The sequence below is a fragment of the Loxodonta africana genome, chromosome 16 (assembly GCF_030014295.1).
Source record: "Loxodonta africana isolate mLoxAfr1 chromosome 16, mLoxAfr1.hap2, whole genome shotgun sequence".
Classification (NCBI taxonomy): Eukaryota; Metazoa; Chordata; class Mammalia; order Proboscidea; family Elephantidae; genus Loxodonta; species Loxodonta africana.
Window position 1 is genome coordinate 69,878,466 of NC_087357.1, and position 20,207 is coordinate 69,898,672.

The 20,207-nt window shown below is 51.6% G+C and overlaps 1 protein-coding gene across 17 annotated transcripts in view; it reads left to right on the forward strand.

Annotated features, from left to right (window-relative positions):
- Positions 1 to 20,207, forward strand: part of CDH23 (cadherin related 23) — a 524,046-nt gene that overhangs the window by 335,284 nt on the left and 168,555 nt on the right. For all 17 annotated transcript variants that reach the window (XR_010318119.1, XR_010318120.1, XM_064269675.1 and 14 more), the window contains 4 exons: positions 8,979 to 9,043; positions 13,933 to 14,170; positions 15,821 to 15,926; positions 18,327 to 18,454. Coding sequence is in view for 15 of the 17 variants with exons in the window: in XM_064269675.1 (XP_064125745.1) it covers positions 8,979 to 9,043; positions 13,933 to 14,170; positions 15,821 to 15,926; positions 18,327 to 18,454 (537 nt within the window). In the remaining 2 variants the exon portion in view is untranslated. The remainder of the gene's footprint in view (positions 1 to 8,978; positions 9,044 to 13,932; positions 14,171 to 15,820; positions 15,927 to 18,326; positions 18,455 to 20,207) is intronic.

Sequence of the window (20,207 nt, forward strand, 5' to 3'; positions counted from 1 at the left end):
AGGGGCTCTTGGGGAGGGGGACTGAGAGACAGAAGATCTGCCACTGTTGAGGTGGTGGCCTCCAGGGAGGGCAGGAGATGTCATAACGTGGGAGGGCAGGGAGCTGGGCTGGGCAGGGAGCCTGGGTGTACAAGGTGAAGGGGCACTGTGTCCAGGGTGCTGTGTGAAGAGTCTGCTTGGTCCGGAGTGCATTGGAGCCAGGTCAGCTGCCCTGGCCTTTGGGCTGGATTCTGAGTCCTCCCCTGTACAGGACCTAAGCCACTTGGAAAGACTAAGGCCAAATTCTGGGCGAGGGTAGAGGTGAGGTTTCCTTGAGGGCCTGTGGAAGGCTTGGGTGTCTGAGGGTTGTGGAACCACAGCCAGAGACCCCTGCCACCTCCATTGATGGGTGCTGCCCACAGAGCTAGGGGCTCCCTGTCCAGGTGGAGGCTGAGGAAGGGGACCCACTGTGGCCGGAAGGAGAATATTGCCTGTGGACAGCCCATCTGGCTTCTGCAGGGTGAGCAAAATGACCCTGCAGGAGCGCCCTGGTCCTGCAGCTGAGCTCTCAGACTACAGCAGACCGTCTTCCCCAGCCCACCAAGGGGGAAGGCAGTGGGGAGGAGTGGCTAAGAGCACACGCCTTGGAGTTGCCCATGCTGGGCTCATACCCCAGCACTTGGCTTAACTGGCTGTTCAGCCTTGAGTAAGTTGATTGACCTCTTAGAGCCTTAGTTCCCTCCTTCATCTGTAAGATGGGGTGATAAAGTGCCAACCCCCACAGGGCCATTGGGAAGATGGAATGAGATAAAAGGTAGGAAGAGCCTGGCACAGTGCGTGGCACCATCTTACCACCTCCTCACCCTAAAGCCCGGATTTCTGAAAGTCTGCATTTCAGACTTGGGCCGGCCAGTCAGGGCATGTGGCTGTCTCCCACTGCAGTCTCCTCCACTCACCTTGTCTTAACCTTTGAAATTTTTCCCCCTGTGTGTATTTATTTTTTTCCTTTTTGTCAGCAAAAGAAAATTACACTTCTGCCAGCATTGTCCATCATGGAAATAAGCACTTGCAGATGCAATTGTAAAGGCCCAAATGAAGGAATTAGTTTTGCCGGTAATGCCAGCGTTGGGGAGAATCAGAGGAGATGCCTTATAAATCAGGCACTCAGCAGTGGCCGACCCTGGCCGTGCCCTCTCCCCACACCCTGACCACAGGGACAGGCGCTGGCCTGCTGGCGGTCCTCCTGGGGCTCTCACTGAGGAAGGTTGACTATGATGGGAGGCAGGGACATTCTGAGACCCTTCCAGCCTCGTGCCTCAGTTTCCATGAGATACAGGTCAGCAATTCTTACCAGGAGCTACCTCAGCTTCTCGGTGCCCAGCCAAGTGACTGTCCTTTAGAGCCGGATACACCTTCCTGAAAAACTCTTTCCCCAGGACTAAAGATCACTCGCCATCAAGTCGATTCCAACTCATGGTGGCCCCGTGTGTGTTAGAGTAGAACTGCTCCATACGGTTTTCAGTGGCTGATTTTTCTGAAGTAGATTGCCAGACCTTTCTTCCAGGACACCTCTGGGTAGATTCGAACCTCCAACCTTTCACTTAGCATCCAAGCATGTTACTGCGCCATCCAGGAACTCCTCTCCAGGAACTCCTCTCCAGGACTACTCAGTCGAAAATAGCAGCCCCAGTCACCTTCTAGCTCATTCTCTGCTTTGTGTTCCTCATAGTTCTTATCACTACCTGAAGTGACATTATCTAGCTATTTCTCTCCTTGTTCACTGTCTAACTCCCCTTTCCAGAATGTAAGTCACATACCAGCAAGAGCTTTGTCGTGCTTGCGTCTGTGACTCGGCACAGTAGCTGGCACATTGGTAAAGCTCAGAAAATATTTACTAAGGGACTGAGCCAGTGTCTGACCATTGTCTTCATGAAGGTTCTGTTAGTGGTGTGCCAGGAATCTTCCCTGTGCCCCTGCAGATCCACTCTGTTCCCTTTCTATCAGCTCTCTGCCCCTCAAGGCTGAACTGCATGGACCATACCAGTGAGTTCTCTGTCCCTCTGTCTGTCACTAGGGTTTGGCCAACAGGGAGCTTCAGCAGGCGATCAGAGGTTGGGAGATCATTGGAGATGCTCTATGAATCCCAGCTCATATCCCTGGGCAATTCATGCAGCCTTGCTCTCACTGTTCACTGCCCACCATGGCAGCTACTGATGGGTGGACAGCAGCCCTGCAGGTCAACGCCGGCCCTTGGTGGCTGGCAGTGTAATCACAGATTTTGCTAAATTACATGAAGATTTTGAGCCCTGTGCTGGGTACAACAGAGGATTCAAAAATGAGTTAGACAGCCTTCTTCAAGAGGGGGGAAATGGAGCATACACAGGAAGTTTTAAGGAATAGCTGATGGTACTGCCTGTTCTAAGAGAGGTACAACCAGGGGTTCCGAGGTCCAGACCAGAGAGCCGTCAGGAAGCTTGCTAAGGGAGGGGGCTGTATGCTGGAGGTGAGTCAGAGTTTGGACAGCAGTTGTGGAATGAAGGGATGGTATAACCAGGTGTCTTAGTTACCTAGTGCTGCTATAACAAATTCCACAGGTGCATGGCTTTAATAAACAGAAGTTTATTCTCTCACAGTTTAGGAGGCTAGAAGTCGGAATTCAGGGCACCAGCTCCAGGGGAAGGCGTTCTGTCTCTGTCGGTTCTGGGGGAAGGTCTTTGTCATCAATTTTCCCCTGGCCTAGGTTCTTCTCAGCTCAGGGACTCCAGGTCCAAGGGATGCACTCTGTTCCTGGCTCTTCATTCTTGGTGGTAGGTCCCTTTCCTCTCTGTTCGCTTCTGTCTTCTATATCTCAAAAGAGATTGACTCAAGATACAATCTAATCCTGTAGATTAAGTCCTGCCTCATTAACATAACTGCCTCTAATCCTGCCTCATTAACATCATAGAGGTTAATATTTACAACACATAGGAAAATTGTCAGATCACAAAATGGAGAACAACTACACGGTCCTGGGAATCATGGCCTAGTGAAATTGATGCACGTTTTTTGAGGACACAAGTCAACCCATAACCCCAGGAAATGAAGGGGGAACAGCCTGGGATGTATCAGGGAGAAGCGGATGCAAGACCTCAAAGGCCAGCCCAGCTATGGAGAGCCTTGACATCGGTATGTTGGCCTGGAGCTAATTCAGGAGGCAACGGGGAGCCATTGAAGGGTTTTGAGCAAAGGAGTAAGATCATTATAGCCATTGGCTTTGACTTCCTGACCCTGAGCCTCTTACGAGAGCCTCGACAAGTCATAAAATGCACTAGCGTGCACCTGTGGGTGCCAACCCAGAGGCTGGGTGGGAAAGGTGAGATTCTTGGCCTGGTAGGGTGGGGACAAGAGGACAGGTCCCATTTTCTCTGCCAGAAAGGCACCAGGGGGTGGGAGAAAAGATGAGCACTCACCTGGAATCTTGGTTTGATGTTTTTTGAGGTCCTCATATGTAATATGAGGGCCAAGGAGGGTTGGCCAGCTGGGCCATCCCCTCCTGTTACCCCTGTTACCCCTGCAGCCATTTGCCATGTGACCTGGGCAGTCATCCCTCAAGGAGAGAGACATGCTCATTCCTAGGACTGACTTGGGCAGGGGGAAGGATGTTATGCGCTGAGGAGGAAATTCTTTCTTTCTCCACAGGCCTTCGGCCACTCCACGAACCCTCCTCCCTAAAGCCGTGCCTAGGCCCCAGGGTCACTGTCTGTTATTCTGTCAGTCAGTCATCCCCTAAGCAAGTCTCTGCCCTGGAAGGAGGTTTTTTAAAATGTGCCATCCATAAGCAGAGTGAGGATGGGGTCTCCCCTGCCACCTGCCCCTGCCTGGATGGGCAGAGAGGGAGGTGGGGTGGGCAGTGGAGCAGCCCTGGCTGAGCCCTTCGGGGAGCCGGGTTAACCAGGCAATTCCAGGCTCCAGGCCTCAGTGGCACAGGCCTGCCTTGGGGGCTGTGTGTCCTGCCAGGGCACTAAGTGGTTGAAAACATGGGCATATGAATCCCAGCTCTGCCACTTACCAGCTGTGTGATGGAAGGCAATTTAACGTTTCTGTGTCTCTGTTCCCTCATTTGTAAGTGGGGGTAGGAGTGGGTGGGGCTAATAACAGCACCTGCCTCACAGGGATGCGGTCAGAATTAAACAAAGCAATACATTAATACGTGTTGTGTAGACATGGATGAGATGTAGCTACAGACAAAAGAGACATAAGATGGAGAGGTAAGTAAGTGCCTTTCAGGAGCCGCCTTTATGTTCAGGCCCTGGGGTAGGCTCTGGGACTCACCAGCCCCGTGACTCTGCCCTGCCCTCAGGGAGCCCACAGCCTAGTGGGGCAGAAACACCTCAGCAGACAGTTTCAGTGCTGAGCCATAAGGGCTGAGGATAGCTGAGTGCAGGCTGGTGCCCTAATCCAATCTTGGGACTTAGGCAGGGCTTTCTACAGGGCAGGAGACAGGGAAGCAACCAGGCAGAGGGAGCAGGTGGGCAGAGGGTTCAGACTAGAAGCTGGACCAGCCATGGACCTGGAAAAGGCAGCAAAGCTAGACCTGCAGTGATGGGATGAAAGGAAGGGAGGAGGGGTTTTCTCCTGAGGGCATGACCCCCCCACCTTAGGTCCTTGGGCCAGCCTGCGGACTGGTCAGATTTGCTGCCTTCTCCCAGGCACAGGACCCCTGAGCTGGCCCCTCTGTGTCGGCGCAGGCTGCCCCCAGCCCTGGCAGGCCACAGAAGCAGCTTTTCATTTTATTATCCTGCTTCGTGCATTTAAGAAATGAAAGCCCTCCCTCTTCTCCTCACTAGTCATACATATTTCATAGGGTTAGTAGACGGTGGCCCTAAAGGACTCACAGATCTTCCCTGGTCAGCATTGCGGCCTGGGTGAGCAATGAGAGGCCCAAGGGGAAGGGGTCACTGTGAGACCAACAAGGGGGGAGGAGGGCAAGGTCATAGTGGGGCAGGGAGTCGGGGGAGGCGAGGATCTACCTGGAGAGAGAAGACAGTCCCATCTTGTCCCCCAGGCTCGTTGCCTTATCTCCTTGGGTCTCAGCCGCTTCTGGCACCAGAGCAGAAGGGACTGGACTAGAGAACTTCAGGGATCCTTCCTGACCTGATAGTCCAAGTGCAATTCTGTAGGATACCCACATATGAAAAGCTCGTCCCCAGGGACAGATCTGACCTTCCCCAGGGAATCCCTGGGTGGTTTGACTCAGGCCCCTTAGTGTCTGCACTGCACAGCACTGTCTACTCTGTCTTCTCCCCTCTCCCGACCGGCTGCCCACTGTCTCCTCCTTTGTCACTACCTCTCCTTCTTTGCTCCCTTCCCCTCCTGTTCCGTTTGTGTCCTCTCTCTTCTTATCGTTGCCCCTCCTCTCCACTTTTGCCTTTTCTCTCCAACCACCTCCTTCATACTAGAGTTTGCGCATTCATTTTTCAAGCATTTGTGAAGCACCTACTATGTGCTGGGCCCTGTCTGTGCTGTGAGGTGAGCCCGCTGTGCAGGCCTGTCCTCCTGGAGCTGACTCTCTGATATGAGCTGGGAAGAGACCTGACAGTCTCTTCCCCAAACTCTTTCTCTTGACAAATGATGCTGAAGCCTGGGAGTTGGGGGTGAGGAAGGCTGTTTGGTCACACAGCGCCTTTGGCTGTTGGCACTGGCCTGGATCTGGAGTCTGTACCACACTGACCCCTCCCCAAGGGGCTCAGTGGACACACAGTCAGCTCTGCCCAAGACCAAGCTGCAGTTAAGCAACAACAACAACAAAAACCAGACCCATTGCCATCAAGTCAATTCTGACTCTTAAGAGACCCTATAGGACAGGGTAGAAATGCCCCCATAGGGTGTCCAAGGCTGTAAATCTTTTCGGAAGCAGACTGGCAAATCTTTTTCCTACAGAGTGGCTGGTGGGTTCAAACTGCCAACCTTTTGGTTCACAGCTGAGCACTTAACCAGTGCACCACAAGAGCGCCTAAGCTGCAGTTATTACATTCTAATTATACCATAAACCAAACCAAAATCTGTTGCCGTCAAGTCGATTTCGACTCATAGCAACCCTACAAAAAAAAAAACAAACCCAGTGCCGTCAAGTTGATTCCAACTCACAGCGAACCTATAGGACAGAGTAGAACTGCCCCATAGAGTTTCCAAGGAGCGTCTGGCAGATTCGAACAGCCGACCCTTTGGTTAGCAGCCATAGCACTTAACCACTATGCCACCAGAGTTTCCCATAGCAACCCTACATACCACAAACAAACAAACAAAAAACCCAAACCCACTGCTGTCAAGTTGATTCTGACTCATAGAGACCCTGTAGGACAGTGTAGAACTGCCCCATAGAGTTTCCAGGGAGCAGCTGGTGGATCCGAACTGCTGACCTTTAGGTGAGCAGCTGTAGCTATTAACTACCATGCCACCAGGGCTCCCCACATACCATACCTGATAATTATTTTATCAATAGGACCAAAGAGGGCTTAGGGGTGGGAAGGTCCTTAGAAGGGGAGAATAAAGGTGGGATTACTACAGGGGTCTCCTCTCCCCTGGAGTAACCAGGCTTCTTTCCTTCTGAGAACAAGTTTTCCTCTTGGTCTAAAAAAAAAAATCAAACCCATCACATCCAGTCGATTCTGACTCATAGTGACTATAGAGAGGCGGTAACACATAGAGGCTAGGGGCATGTGGCCTCTGGAGCTAGGCAGCACTGCCCCTTTACCCACTGGGAAGACATGGACAAGTTATTTACCCTCCCTGTGCCTCAGTTTCCCTATCTGTCAGTGGTAATAATAATAGTAAGGGAACAGAGGTGTTCAGGAGTAGATTTCTTGCCTTCCATACGGGAGACCTGAGTTCGATTCCTCGTAAATGCGTTGCTTGGGTAGCTACCACCTCTCTGTCAGTGGAGGCTTTTGTATTCCCGTGACGCTGAGTAGGTTTCAGTGGAGCTTTCAGACTGAGACGGGCTAGAGAGAAAGTCTTGGTGATCTACTTCTGCAAAGCAGCCAGCGAAAACCTTGTGATCACGGCAGCCCAGTCGACAAGCGGTCACGGGAATGGCGCAGAACCAGGCGGCGTTTCGTTCCATCGTGTGTGGGGTAGCCAGCCCCAACTCACAGCAGCTGACAACAATAACGACAGTACCTGCCTCACAGGGTTGTTGTGAGGATGAAAGGAGTAACGTGCGTACTGCCAACAAGCCACTGTTGTTGATATCATCATGGGTGGCTCAGGGTGGGGAGGGGGTGGGAGAACACATCTGGGAGCCGGTCCCGGGTGAGTTATGTAACTCAGCATATTCCTTTTTACTTATTCAGCATGCATCTACTGAGAGTCTATGAGGTACTCAAGCCTTGTGGGGGCGGTGGAGAGGACAGGGGTCCACACACAGCCTGCTGGAACATAAGCTGTGGGACAGAGTGGAAATCAGACACAAGAAGCAGTCCTGTAAAACCAGGCCACTCAGACCCCACGGAAAGGGCATCTTTCTCTACAGCCAAGTTTTCTGGATCACCAAGATCTTAACCCATTGGGCATCAACTTTTTTTTTTTTTTTCATTTGAATCATTTGGGTGGAAATGCATTATTCACTTATCTCCCTCCCTGAACTGAATCCACTGAACATAAATGAGTTTTTTCGTGAAAATTCAGTTTTATTATAATGAACATAGAATTTAATAGGAGTTTATAGAATCTAGGAGCTTTAAAAGGAACCTCAGAAAATATTTAGTACAGAGGTCTTAAAATATATTTTTAGCAGCGGAACATTTATTCAGTTACGATGTCATAGAGAAGCCTGGTGCATAAAACAGATCTATGTGGACCCCAAGGTCAGCCCAAGGGCTTTCTCTCCTGGAGCTGGTGGCCGGCAGCAGTTTGTGTAGCTCCAGGGCAGTGGCCTGGGAGGGAGCAGAGGTCACATCTAGGGCAGTACAACATAGTATGTGCTTAATGAATAATTATTGAGTGAAAGAATGGATGGATGGATGGTATTAGTTAGCCTATACCGTGAATTATAACCATGTGAGGGACACTGCAGGAGCCTAGTGGTCTCAGCTACAAAAGTCAAAACCCACTCGAAACTATAACCATCTCGGAGAAGGGAGGAGATGGAGCGGGGTCTTACTTGGGTAACTTAAAGGAAGGAACCCCAGGCTGGCAGTTGGGAGGCCCAGGTTTTGCTCTACTCTTCTTCTGATCTGATTGTGACATAGAGTAGAGACAGAGTTACACTGGGCCCCGCGGGGATCTGGGCCTCAGTTTTGTGATCTGTGAGATGGGTGGAAATCTGTCTTCCTCATCACGTGGGATGGTTATGAGGATAAAATGAGGTCATAATGAACATGGATATTTTTTCAAAGACGTAAGAGAATAGTGTCGTTAGCTGCCATCAAGTTGACCCCTAACTCATGGAGACTTCATGCACAATGGAATGAAACACTGCCCAGTCCTGTGCCATCCCCATGACCTGTTGCGAATTGGACTGTTTTGATCTACGGGGCTTTCACTGGCTGATTTTCAGAAGTAGATCACCAGGCCTTTCTGTCTTAGTCTAGAAACTCTGCTGAAACCTGTCAGCATCATAGCAACACGCAAGCCTACACTGACAGGCAAGTGGTGGCGACACATGAAGTGCATTGGCCAGGAATCGAACCCAGGTCTCCTGCATGGAAGGCAAGAATTCCACCACTTACATCAATGCCCTCGTGATAGTGGTACAGACTGGCAGTGGCCACCACCCAGCTGGACATGCGTCCGGAAGGATTAGTAGACAACAGAGCCTCTAGAGCTGCCCTTTCCAGGGTAAATTTAAGTAGCCATTTTCGGCTAGTGGCAACTGTATTGGAAAGCAGAGCTCTAGAAAATCCAACCAAGGTAAAAGGAATGGTGTGAGAAAACCATGGGTTTGCTGTGGCCATTTCCTGATGGGATCAGAAGTCTCAGCTGGGTCTGGGAGTCATGACTTCTCATTCTCTTCTTTGCAGGCAACAGACAATGATGTGGGCACCTTTGGCGAAGTCAACTACTTCTTCACTGATGACCCTGACAGGTGAGACCCTGCCCCAGCCCCCTACAGTGGCCTTCTGCCAATCATGTGATCCGCGAAATCTCAGTGCCCAGGGAGGGTGTTGTGTCCCCTCCCACTCCCCACTAAAGCTCTGGATGGAGAGTCAGGACCCGTGGACGCTGTTGCTGGTTTGGCCTTGATTGTGGCTCAGTCTCGGTCATGTCCCCTAAACTTTCTGGGGCCTAGTTTCTCTGACCCTCAAAGGACAGCTTGTGGCTTTGTGAAAGATGACTGTATCTCTGAGAGACTTTGACTCACTAATGATAGCACACCACCGTCACCACCACCGCCACCACCACCGTCACCACCGCCACCGCCGTCACCGCCGCCGCCGCCGCCATCGCCGCCCCCGCCACCGCCGCCGCCACCGCCGTCACCACCGCCGCCGCCGCCGCCACCCCTGCCACCACCATCACCACCTCCACCACCGTCACCACCGCCGCCGCCGCCATCGCCGCCCCCGCCACCGCCGCCGCCACCGCCGTCACCACCGCCGCCGCCGCCGCCACCCCTGCCACCACCATCACCACCTCCACCACCGTCACCACCACCGCCACCGCCGCCGTCACCACCACCGCCACCACCACCGTCACCACCACCGCCGCCGCCGCCGCCGCCATCGCCGCCCCCACCGTCACCGCCGCCACCACTGCCGCCGCCACCCCTGCCACCACCACCACCGCCGCCACCGTCACCACCACCGCTGCCGCCGCCACCACCGTAACCACCACCGTCACCACCGCCACTGTCAACACCAACACCACCACCGTCACCACCACCGCCACCACTGTCCCGTCACCACCAACACCAACACTACCACCGTCACCACCGTCACCACCACCGCTGTCGCACCACCACCACCGCTGTCCCACCACCACCGTCACCACCAACACCAACACCACCACCGTCACCACCACCACTGTCACCACCTCTACTAGCAGCAGCTGCTGGCATTTGTCAAGTGCTTTACACATGTTATCTCATCCTCACAACTAAATATGGGAGGAACTCAGTGATAGGCACTGGTATCATCCCCGTTTACACACGGGGAAACTGCAGCTCAGAGAGGTTAAGTCGCTTGCCCAGAGTCCCACAACTGGTAAGTGCCAGGGCAGAGACTCTGCATATAATTCACCACTAGGCTACACTGCCTCTAGGCAGGAGTGGGCCCTAACCACACAGCCGCTGTTAGCCAGGTTACTTCCTTCACCATCCGACCTATGCCAACTTTGCCCTGTCACCCAACATAGTCCTGGACCGTCTTTTTCCCTTTACTTCCTAACATCTTCAGTTCTTCTGAGCAAAGGGGAAGCTCTCTCATTTTTAACATGATCGAAGGCCAAGTTGAATTCAAAGGCAGGTCTGTTTCTAAAAACGAACTGTCTGATACATCTGGAAGCCCAACAGAATGAGTAAGACAGTGGCTGTCAGTTTGGATTACGGGCCCAATTATCCGTGGATAATCGTTCGGTTCGCCTGGCCGTTCTCTGCCCCTCTGCCATGGGGGGGCTTCAGAAGGGGAGGAGGGAACCAGCAGTGGGATGAACGCGTGGGACACCCCGTCGCTTAGGGGACCTGCATCCGCATGGCCTTGTCCTGACCATCTTGGATCTTCTCATCTCGTCCTTCTCCCAGGCCTGGGCTTGTCCAGGCTCTGAGCCAGGCCCTTCCAGGCTTGTCCAGCCTCTGAGCCAGGCCCTTCCAGGCTTGGTGGCGGGCACCGGGCCCAGGTCAGAGCACACAGATGCAAACTGACAACTCAGAAGAGGCCCGGGAGGGCACACAGAGAGGAAGGGAGAGGAACGTGTCCCGGGACCTTGCTCCTCCCCAGGAGACATTCAGAAGCCTCTCACCCAAGGCTCAGAGTCTGTAGGTGGTGCAAACCATGAACACGCTAGGCTTCTAACCAAAAAGTTGGAAGTTCAAGTCCACCCAAAGGTGCCTCGGAAGAAAGGCTTGGTGACCTACTTCCAAAACATCAGCTGTTGAAAACATTGCGGATTCTGATAAAAACTGTCCATCAAATAGGTACAGAAAGGAAATTCCTCCACGTGATAAACAGCATCTCTACAAAGCCGTCTACTGGAAACCCTGGTGGCGCAGTGGTTAAGAGCTATGGCTGCTAACCAAGAGGTCGGCAGTTCAAACCCACCAGGCACCCCTTGGAAACTCTATGGGGCGTTCTGCTCCGTCCTGTAGGGTTGCTGTGAGTTAGAATCGGCTTGATGGCAATGGGTTTGTTTTTGTGTTTTTGGGGGAGGTTTATACAAACCCAACAGCCAGTATCATTCTCAATAGAGGCTGAAAGCCTTCTCCCTGAGAACGGGAACAAGACAAGGATGCCCTTTATCCCCACCCCTTTGTGCTGGAAGTCTTAGCTAGAACAATAAAAGAAAGGGCATCCAGTTTGGAAAGGAAGACATAAAACTATCCCTATTCACAGATGATATGATCCTATGCATATAGAACCCTAAACGTTCCACAAGAAAACTACCGGAACTAGTAGAAAGGCTCAGCAGAGTATCGGGATTCAAGATCAACATGAAAAAATCAGTTGAATTCCTATACACCAACAAAGAGAACTTTGAAAGGAAATCAGGAAAACAATACCATTTATAACAGCCCCTAAGAACATAAAATACCTAGGAATAAAACTAACCAGGGACAAAAAAGACCTATGCAAATAAAACTACAGAACACTATTACAAGTGACAAAAAGAGACTTACATAAATGGAAAAATATACCATGTTTTACATAGTAGATAGTAGACAAGTGTTAATTTTGGTGAAGGAAGGGACAACACACAATATAAGGGAAGTCAGCACACTGGACCAACGCAAAGTCATAGAAACTTCCTAGACACATCCAGAAGCTTGAGGGACCAAGTTACTGGAGCTGAGGGCTAGGGACCATGGTCTTGGGGGACATCTAGGTCACTTGGTGAAACATAGTTCACAAAGATGTTCCGCATCCTACTTTGGCGTGTAGCATCTGGGATCTTAAAAGCTTTCGAGAGGCCATCTAAGACACATCTATTGGCTCCATCCCATTCAGAGCAAAGGAGAATGAAAAAAAAAAAAAAAAAAGACACAAGGAAAATATTAGTCCAAAGGACTAATGGACCACGTGAACCACAGCCTGAGCCCAGAAGAACTAGTTGGTACCCGACTACCACCACTGACCCCCCTGACAGGGATCACAATAGAGGGTCCTGAACAGAGCAGGAGAAAAATGTAGAACAAAATTCAAATTGACAAAAAAGATCAGGCTTGCTGGTCCGGCAGAGACTGGAGGAACCTCCAAGACTATGGCCCCAGGACACCCTGCTAACTCAGAACGGAAGCCACCACTGAAGTCCACGTTTCAGCCAAAGATTAGACAGGCCTGTAAAACAAAGAATAACACATGTGAGGAGTGTGGATCTTAGTTCAATCAAGTATACGAGACCAAATGAGCAACACCTGCCCAAAAGCAAAGACAAGAAGGCAGAAAGGGACGGGAAAACTGGACAAATGGAAACAGGGAGCCCAGGGTGGAAAGGGGGAGAGTGCTAACACATTGCAGGGATTGCAACTAATGTAACAAAACAATTTGTGTATGAAATTTTTGAATGAAAAACTAATTTGTGGTATAGCTTTCACCTAAAACACAATAAAATTTAAAAAAAAACATACTGAGCACAGTTCATCTGTGACACACATAGGGACTCCAGGAGTCAGAATTGACTCGATTAGCAACTGGTCCTGGGACTCAGTTCCTGGAGCAGAAGAGATAGAATAGCTCCTGAGAGAGGACCCCCTCCCCTTGCTGGTTGCCTGGCTGTCTGCTTAAAGTGTTTTGGAATAAAACCATTTGAGATGGCAGAACTTCTGGCCATTACAGTTCTTAAATATCTAAATATCACCAATTGGCAGAAACATCGGCTTCACGGCAAGAGAAAGATCATTTGCCTGAATTTCCTCCAGTTCCTCCTGCCCTTTCAGTACCTGACCACTCCATCCCTCCTGTGATCCTCAACTCCGCCCACCTCCCCCAACCCCCTTTAGAGATAAACGTTCTAAAAAACCAAAAACAAACCCCTGATGGAGTGGGAGAACAGTGGGATGCAGACCTCAAATTCTAGTAAAAAGACCAGACTTAATGGTCTGACTGAGACTGGAGGGACCCCAGAGGTCATGGCCCCCAGACCCTCTTTTAGCCCAAGACTGGAACCATTCCTGAAACCAACTTTTCAAACAGGGATTGGACTGGACTATAAGACAGAAAATGATACTGGTGAGGAATGAGCTTCTTGGCTCAAGTAGACACATGAGACTACGTGGGCAGCTCCTGTCTGGAGGGGAGATGAGAGGGCAGAGAGGGACAGGAGCTGGCTGAATGGACACGGGGAATACGGGGTGGAGAGGAGGAGCATGCTGTCTCATTAGGCGGAGAGCAGCTAGGAGTACCTAGCAAGGTGTGTATAAGTTTTTGTATGAGAGACTGACTTGAATTGAAAACTTTCACTTAGAGCACGATAAAATAATAAAATACAATGAAAAAAAAAAACCAAAAACTGAACCCGGTGCCGTCGAGTCAATTCCAACTTATAGTGACCCTATAGGACAGAGTAGAACTGCCGCATAGGGTTTCCAAGGAGTGCCTAGTGGATTAAAACTGCCGACCTTTTGGTTAGCAGCTGAACTCTTAACCACTATGTCACCAGAGTTTCCAGCTGTTCTCAGAGCAAGTGAGAAAGAAGGCAGACTTCAGACTTCACTCTTTTCTCTCTGTCACTTTGGGCAAGGACAGGCTGGTAAATGCAGGCCCTTATCCACAAGCCTGCTTTAAACCAAGATGTCCTCTTTCTCCCTCCTTTCTGCCTGGCCAGGTTCTCTCTGGACAAGGACATGGGGCTTATCATGCTGATTGCCAAACTGGACTATGAGCTGATCCAGCGCTTCACCTTGACAGTCATCGCCCGGGACGGGGGCGGTGAGGAGACCACAGGCCGGGTCAGGATCAACGTGTTAGATGTCAATGACAACATGCCCACCTTCCAGAAGGATGCCTATGTGGGTGCCCTTCGAGAAAACGAGCCTTCTGTCACACAGCTGGTGCGACTACGGGTAAGATACCAGGGCGTCTTGCCATCCCACCATTCATCTTGTCCTTTCCTCTGTGTCTTCTTCTTCACCACCTCCCTCGGGAAGTCACTGCAGGGAGTGCTAACCTCCCACCCACCTTTGACAAAGGATTCTGCCCAGATTAGGGGTCAAATCTTGAGTCTGTGCCAGGGCTCCTCTGATCCCTACCTCATGTCCCTGGTTATTGAGTGGGGCTGCATGGTATCTGTCTCAGCTCACATCTCAGGTCACCACTGAGCAGAGGGTCCCTCATCTCCCTTGGTAAGGACAATAAGTGGGGAGCAGTCCCTTGTAAGGACCCCCTTCCAAGCCCTTTAGTACCTGCTTAGAATCAGGACCTACCACAGCTGGAAGGAGCCACAGAGACCCTGGGATATAAACCCTACTTTACAGAAGGGAAACAGGAGGGGAGAGACTGAGCCCAAGGAGGCTCAGTGAATTAGCAGCAGAGCCAGGACTAGAACTCAGGACTCTATACTCCAAGTGCCTTCCTGTGTCGATCCTCACCATGCTTCAGTGACCTTTGACCAGAGACATCTTATGTGCTTACCCCTGTCCCCCAAATCTGCCCACTCTAAGTGACAGGACCGAGAGCCTCCACTTAGAACTTGTTTCTAAAGCAGACAGGTAAAGGCAAGGGTGGAGGGGTGGGCATAGGGATACAGAGAAAACAGGACCATGTGCCCACCCAGCATGTCCTGGCACCTATAAGACCCTCGCCTCCCCTCCCCCACTCAGCTCCAGTCTCACCCAGAGTCATGGGGTGCCCTGAGGCTGTCTAGGGTCAGAGCAATCTGGAAAGAAGCTGATTAATCCAGCCTCCCCAGAAAACAATCGAGGGGTAGTACAATACCTGACACCATTCCAAATGCCTTCCGCCATCTTTGTATTCATGCAATGTGCATTTATTATACACCTACTGTGTGCCAAACACTGTGCTGGACTCTAGTTGTGCAACAGCAGTCAAATAACAGACAGCCTAGCAGGGCAGGCAGAAATTAAACAAGTCATTCCAATCAGGTGAGAGGGGACTGGTGGGGTGCACAGAATAGGGGTCCTAACCCAGTCGGGAAGGCTTCTGTTGGTTGGGGTGTTTGAGCTGGGACTAAAGGTGTAGGAGTTAGTCATGCCAGATATGGGATGACCCTCTCCATCTTTGGAAACCCTGGTGGCACAATGGTTAAGAGCTATGGCTGCTAACCAAAAACGGTCAGCAGTTTGAATCCACCAGGCTCTCCCTGGAAACTCTATGGGGCAGTTCTACTCTGTCTTATAAGGTCGCTATGAGTCAGAATCGACTCAGTGACAACAGGGTTTGGTTTTCTCCATCTTCTGGGTAAGCCCCAGTCTTCTTGCATTCTTCCCAGGCCCCCAGCCTGCCCTCTAGATTTCCAAGGCTACCCCCACACACCAGCACATGGAGGGGAGCAGGGTGTCTGTGGGGGCCAAAGAAGGCCTCCAGCTTAGGAATGGGGGCCTCCTGGTGTCCCATGACTGAGGGCTGGATCACCCAAAGAAAGGCGCTGTCCTGTGTGGAGTTTTTGAAAGGGGCCAGCCCCATTCCTGCCCACCTTCATCTGGCCCCAGGGCCTCTGGGGTCTCACGGAACCCTGTCTGCTCTCTCCCTTCCAGGCAACAGATGAAGACTCCCCTCCCAACAACCAGATCACCTACAGCGTCGTCGATGCCTCCGCCTTCGGTAGTTACTTTGACATCAGCACATACGAGGGCTACGGAGGTGCGTATGGGATACCCTCTTGGGAGGAGGACTCTTTTCTTCTCCCAGATAGATACCCTGGGCCACTCAGGAAGCTGCCTGGGAGCTCCAATCAGCTGGAGCAGCAAGTAGCCTGAGGTTGTCCTTCTCCAGGGTCAGGATCTGTGTCTTAGATCAGCCAGGTCTTTCTCTAGGTCTTAGGCCCATAGCCAGCCCTGCAGACAAGCAGGTGTGTCTGATGTTACTAGACTCTTTCTGGGCACCTGTTTCTTACCAAGGCTGCCCTGGGAAGATCCATGATGGTGGGGCCTTGTTGGCTGAGCTTCCCCATCCTTTGGATGGTCCTACGGCTACCTGCCAGCCTTCCCAACAACAATAAAAAAAAAAAAAAAAAAAAAACAGATGGTGTCCAATCGATTCCAACTCATGGAGACCCCATGTGTTGCACAGTAGAATTGCATTCCATAGGATTTTCAAAGCTGTGACCTTTCAGAAGCAGATTGCCAGACCTTTCTTCTAAGTGCCTTTGGGTGGGTTCAGACAGGCAACCTTTGGGTTAACAGTTGAGCTCTTAATGGCTTGTGCCACCCAGGGGCTCCCCCAGCCTTCCCAGGCTGAGGTTTCCCCTGGCTTTTCACCTCCTACTCCAGGCCTACTAGACCCACGCATAGTTCCACACTCAGGACCCTGCCCTGCTGTGGGTCCCCATCCCTAGAGCCCCAGCAGGGAATAGCAGCAGCAATCTCAAGTTCAAAGATCCCAAGAAACCATATCATTTTTCAGATGAGACAACTGAGGCCCAGAGACAGGGAATGACTTGCCGAAGGTCACACAGCAAAACTCATGTTTAGCACTTGAGGCTTTGTGTGATCTGGCCCCGGGCCGCCTTGCCAGCCTTGTCCCTTAGCACACCCCTCCGCCATAAGAATGCAGCCTCTTTGACCCCTGGTGGCATCTTCTCCCCATGCAGTGGTCACCTCACCTCCATGCCTTTGGTGAGTCTGTCCCTTCTACTAGAAAGGCCTTCCTCCCTGCCCCTGTGCCCTGCCTCCCTTGGGCAGTTAAGCCCATTACTTATGGCTAACTTTGAGGACTCGTTTGGATGTCCTCTCTGCTAGGGAGCTTCCCTGGCCCTTGAGGACCAGGTTAGGTGCCCCCAAGGCAGAATGAATGTGCAATTGAATGATCCAGGCCCAGTGCTCATTCCATTCGCAGAAATTGCAGCCTTGGCCTCAGATGTCCAGTGATTTCTACCTGTTTAATCCATGCCCTCTTTAGAACACTTTAGAAGCTTCCTGCCTCTGAGTGGCGGCACACAGCTCTCTCCTCAGCTAGAGGAATCCCCCTAGGGTTTGTTTTACTAAAGCAATGATTTTGTTTCCATTTTCCAAATAGAAAGTTGCAATTCAATATTGTTTTATGACTTGACACACTATAGATGGCCCCCACCCACAAGCCGACATACCTTCCTTTCCCATTTGAGAATCCAAGGCTTAGCACAAAGAGTAGCAATGGGATTTCAGGTGGGGGTTCAGGCATGAGCAAAGGGGGTTGGGGGGAGCATTTGAGGGCCGAAACATCTGTCTCAGCTGCCCCCAAATCCTGCCTCTCGGCCTATGTCTGAGACAGGGCTTTGGTGCCAGGAGTTCTTCACCCATCTGCAGAGTTCTGCTGAAGGTAAGGTCTGCTACACCACAGCCCTGAGTGCCCCCACCCCAAGGCCCAGAGCAGGCTGCTGGATGGCCATGAAGAATCCACATGGGGAAGTGAGTGAAGAGGGGAGGGAGAGAAGAGGGGGAGAAAGGTGGCAAGGGAAAAAAGTATAGGTCAGAGGAGAATGAGGGGGGTGGCATCTGTATCCTGCTGCCTGGCCTTCCTTCGTAACCCCAATGCTGGGCAATAACTGGGAGAATGCTGTGCTGGTCTAGGGGAAGAGAGTAACAGGGAGAGATCTAGAGGGCCTAAGGTGTGGTGCTTTCTCCGAGCAGCTTCCAAACTAATCGGGAAGGATTTTAAAGAAAAGTGCCAGGTGAGTGGGTCGGACAGACAGACAGTCTAGCAGGTGATAATACCTACTGGGGAGGTACCTGGGCTCAGACAAACCCAGGCTCCAGTCCCAGCTCTATCACTGCCAGCTGTGTGGCCTTGGGCAAGTTAGGGAACCTCTCTGAGCTTGGTTTCCTCATCTGTAAAGTGGGGCTAATAATCATTACCGTTTCATGGGCTCAGCACAGTGCCTGGCACTCTTCAGGCAGGCAGTAAACATGAGAGCATGAGGCTTCTGCAATTCAGGGTCAGGCAAGGCAGAGCTGGCCCTGGCACATGGCCGCTGTGCCTTCTCTGCCCATCGGGGAACCCTGGCTGAAGGGCATCTAAAGTCTGCTTACAGAGGGCCTGGGGGCCCTGTTCCTGTCATTTCAGTGATCAGCGTGAGCCGCCCCCTGGACTATGAACAGATACCCAACGGGCTGATTTATCTGACAGTCATGGCCAGGGATGCTGGCAACCCCCCTCTCAACAGCACTGTCCCTGTCACCATCGAGGTGTTTGTAAGTACCCGGGGCACTGGCCTTGCCCTTCCAACAGCGTGGTGAGTGCTTCCTAGAGCATCCCAGGCCTGCCTGAATCCAGTGGCAGAGGACTGTGTCCCCATATCCCTAGCTGACCCCACAGCTCGGGGAATTGCCTGACAAACTGTCCCAAATGCTAGCCTCTAGCAAATTCTGCCACTGCGGCAGCAACCAGCTTGGCCCACCAGGGAAGGCCCAGGGCCCTGGAACTTCAAGAAGAGACGGATTGTCCTGCTGTGAGTTTACTGGGGACCTCAGGACACCCTCTTAGGGGAATAGGAGCTGGGGGTCGAGCAGGGAGAAAATCTCATGGGATTCCTTCACTTACAGCCACACTCTGTGGATTTCAAGGAAATTACTGGAAGGCCATCTTCTCTCTTCTATCTCTCTATTCCTCTCTCTTTTTTTTTTTAATTCCTTTCCACAATTCTGAAGATCTAAAGGAGCCTGAAACCAAACCACAGCTTGTCTGACATGAATATCAAACACACCTTAGTGATTTCCGTGTCTGAAATTATCAGCCGCTGAATCCATCTCCACACTGGCTCATTGGCCCGTGTGTTCCCCCAGCGATCCTGGGATGCGGAGCGTGGCCTGACAGCGGGCCGCTCCCCCGTGAGACCACCCCACACACGGTGCGCACACACAGGCCCCCCCCTCCCAACCCTGTGCAGGAGCCTTGATGAAAGAGTTAGTGCATTACCGGCTCCAGGAGGATTAGATGAGAGTGTCAGGTTAGGAGATACGCTGTGATTTGACATAAACTCAGGACAATCTCGGCCCGGAGCAGACTTGCTGGATAACCTTCCTGTCACAGGCAGCTTTGCCAACAGCCGCTGGCACTGCCCAGACCTGGCTTTAACAAGCCTTGTCCTCTTGACCTGAGGCCAAAGCTCCAGAGCCTGGCTCTCTCGGGAGAGGTCCTTGTCTGGGCCTACTTGCTTGCTGAATAGGTGGAGCTGGAGATAATGGGAAAGTCAAGGATGATGCCTGGGGAAGAGGCTTCCAGGTGGGTGCAGCATTTACAGGTAGCATGGGAGGGTGGGGCTCCACAGAACAGGGTGCATCAGAGGGAGGGCAGAGAGGCTTGCTTCTAGAGTCCTTGTATCTGGCACCACAGAGGAGAGTTACTGAAGCCTAGAAACTTGGCCCATCTTTAGCCCACGGCCTACCACCTCCCTTAAAATGCTGAGGGTGATACCAAAGAAGTAGAATGTGTTTCCTGCCAATCATGACTGTGTTCTTGTATTCTTGACATGGCCCTGACCTTGACACTGGCCACAGCTCCCAAGCCTCCCCTAATCCTGGCCACACTCAGCCTTGACCAACACCAGCCATCTCTTTTATCTTTGTTACCTAGTGTTGCCATAACAAAAAATACCACGAGTGGGTGGCTTTAAAGCATAGGGATTAATTTTCTCACAGTTCTGGGGGCTAAAAGTTCAAATCAGGGTCTCAGCCTTGTCGATCGCTGCTGTGAGTATCTCTCCTAGTTTCCGCTGACTGCTGTCAATCTTTGGCGTTCCTTGGCATCTGTCTGCTGCCTGTGTGTCTCTGTGTGTCTTTCCTGCCCTTTTTATAACTCAGAAAGAATTAGGTTTAGGACCCACCCCGCTCTGATATAACCTCATTAATATAACAAAAGAAAACCCTATTTCTAAACCGAATCACACCCACAGGTACAGGGGCCAGGACTTCAGTACCCATTTTGAAGGGACACAGTTCAATCCAT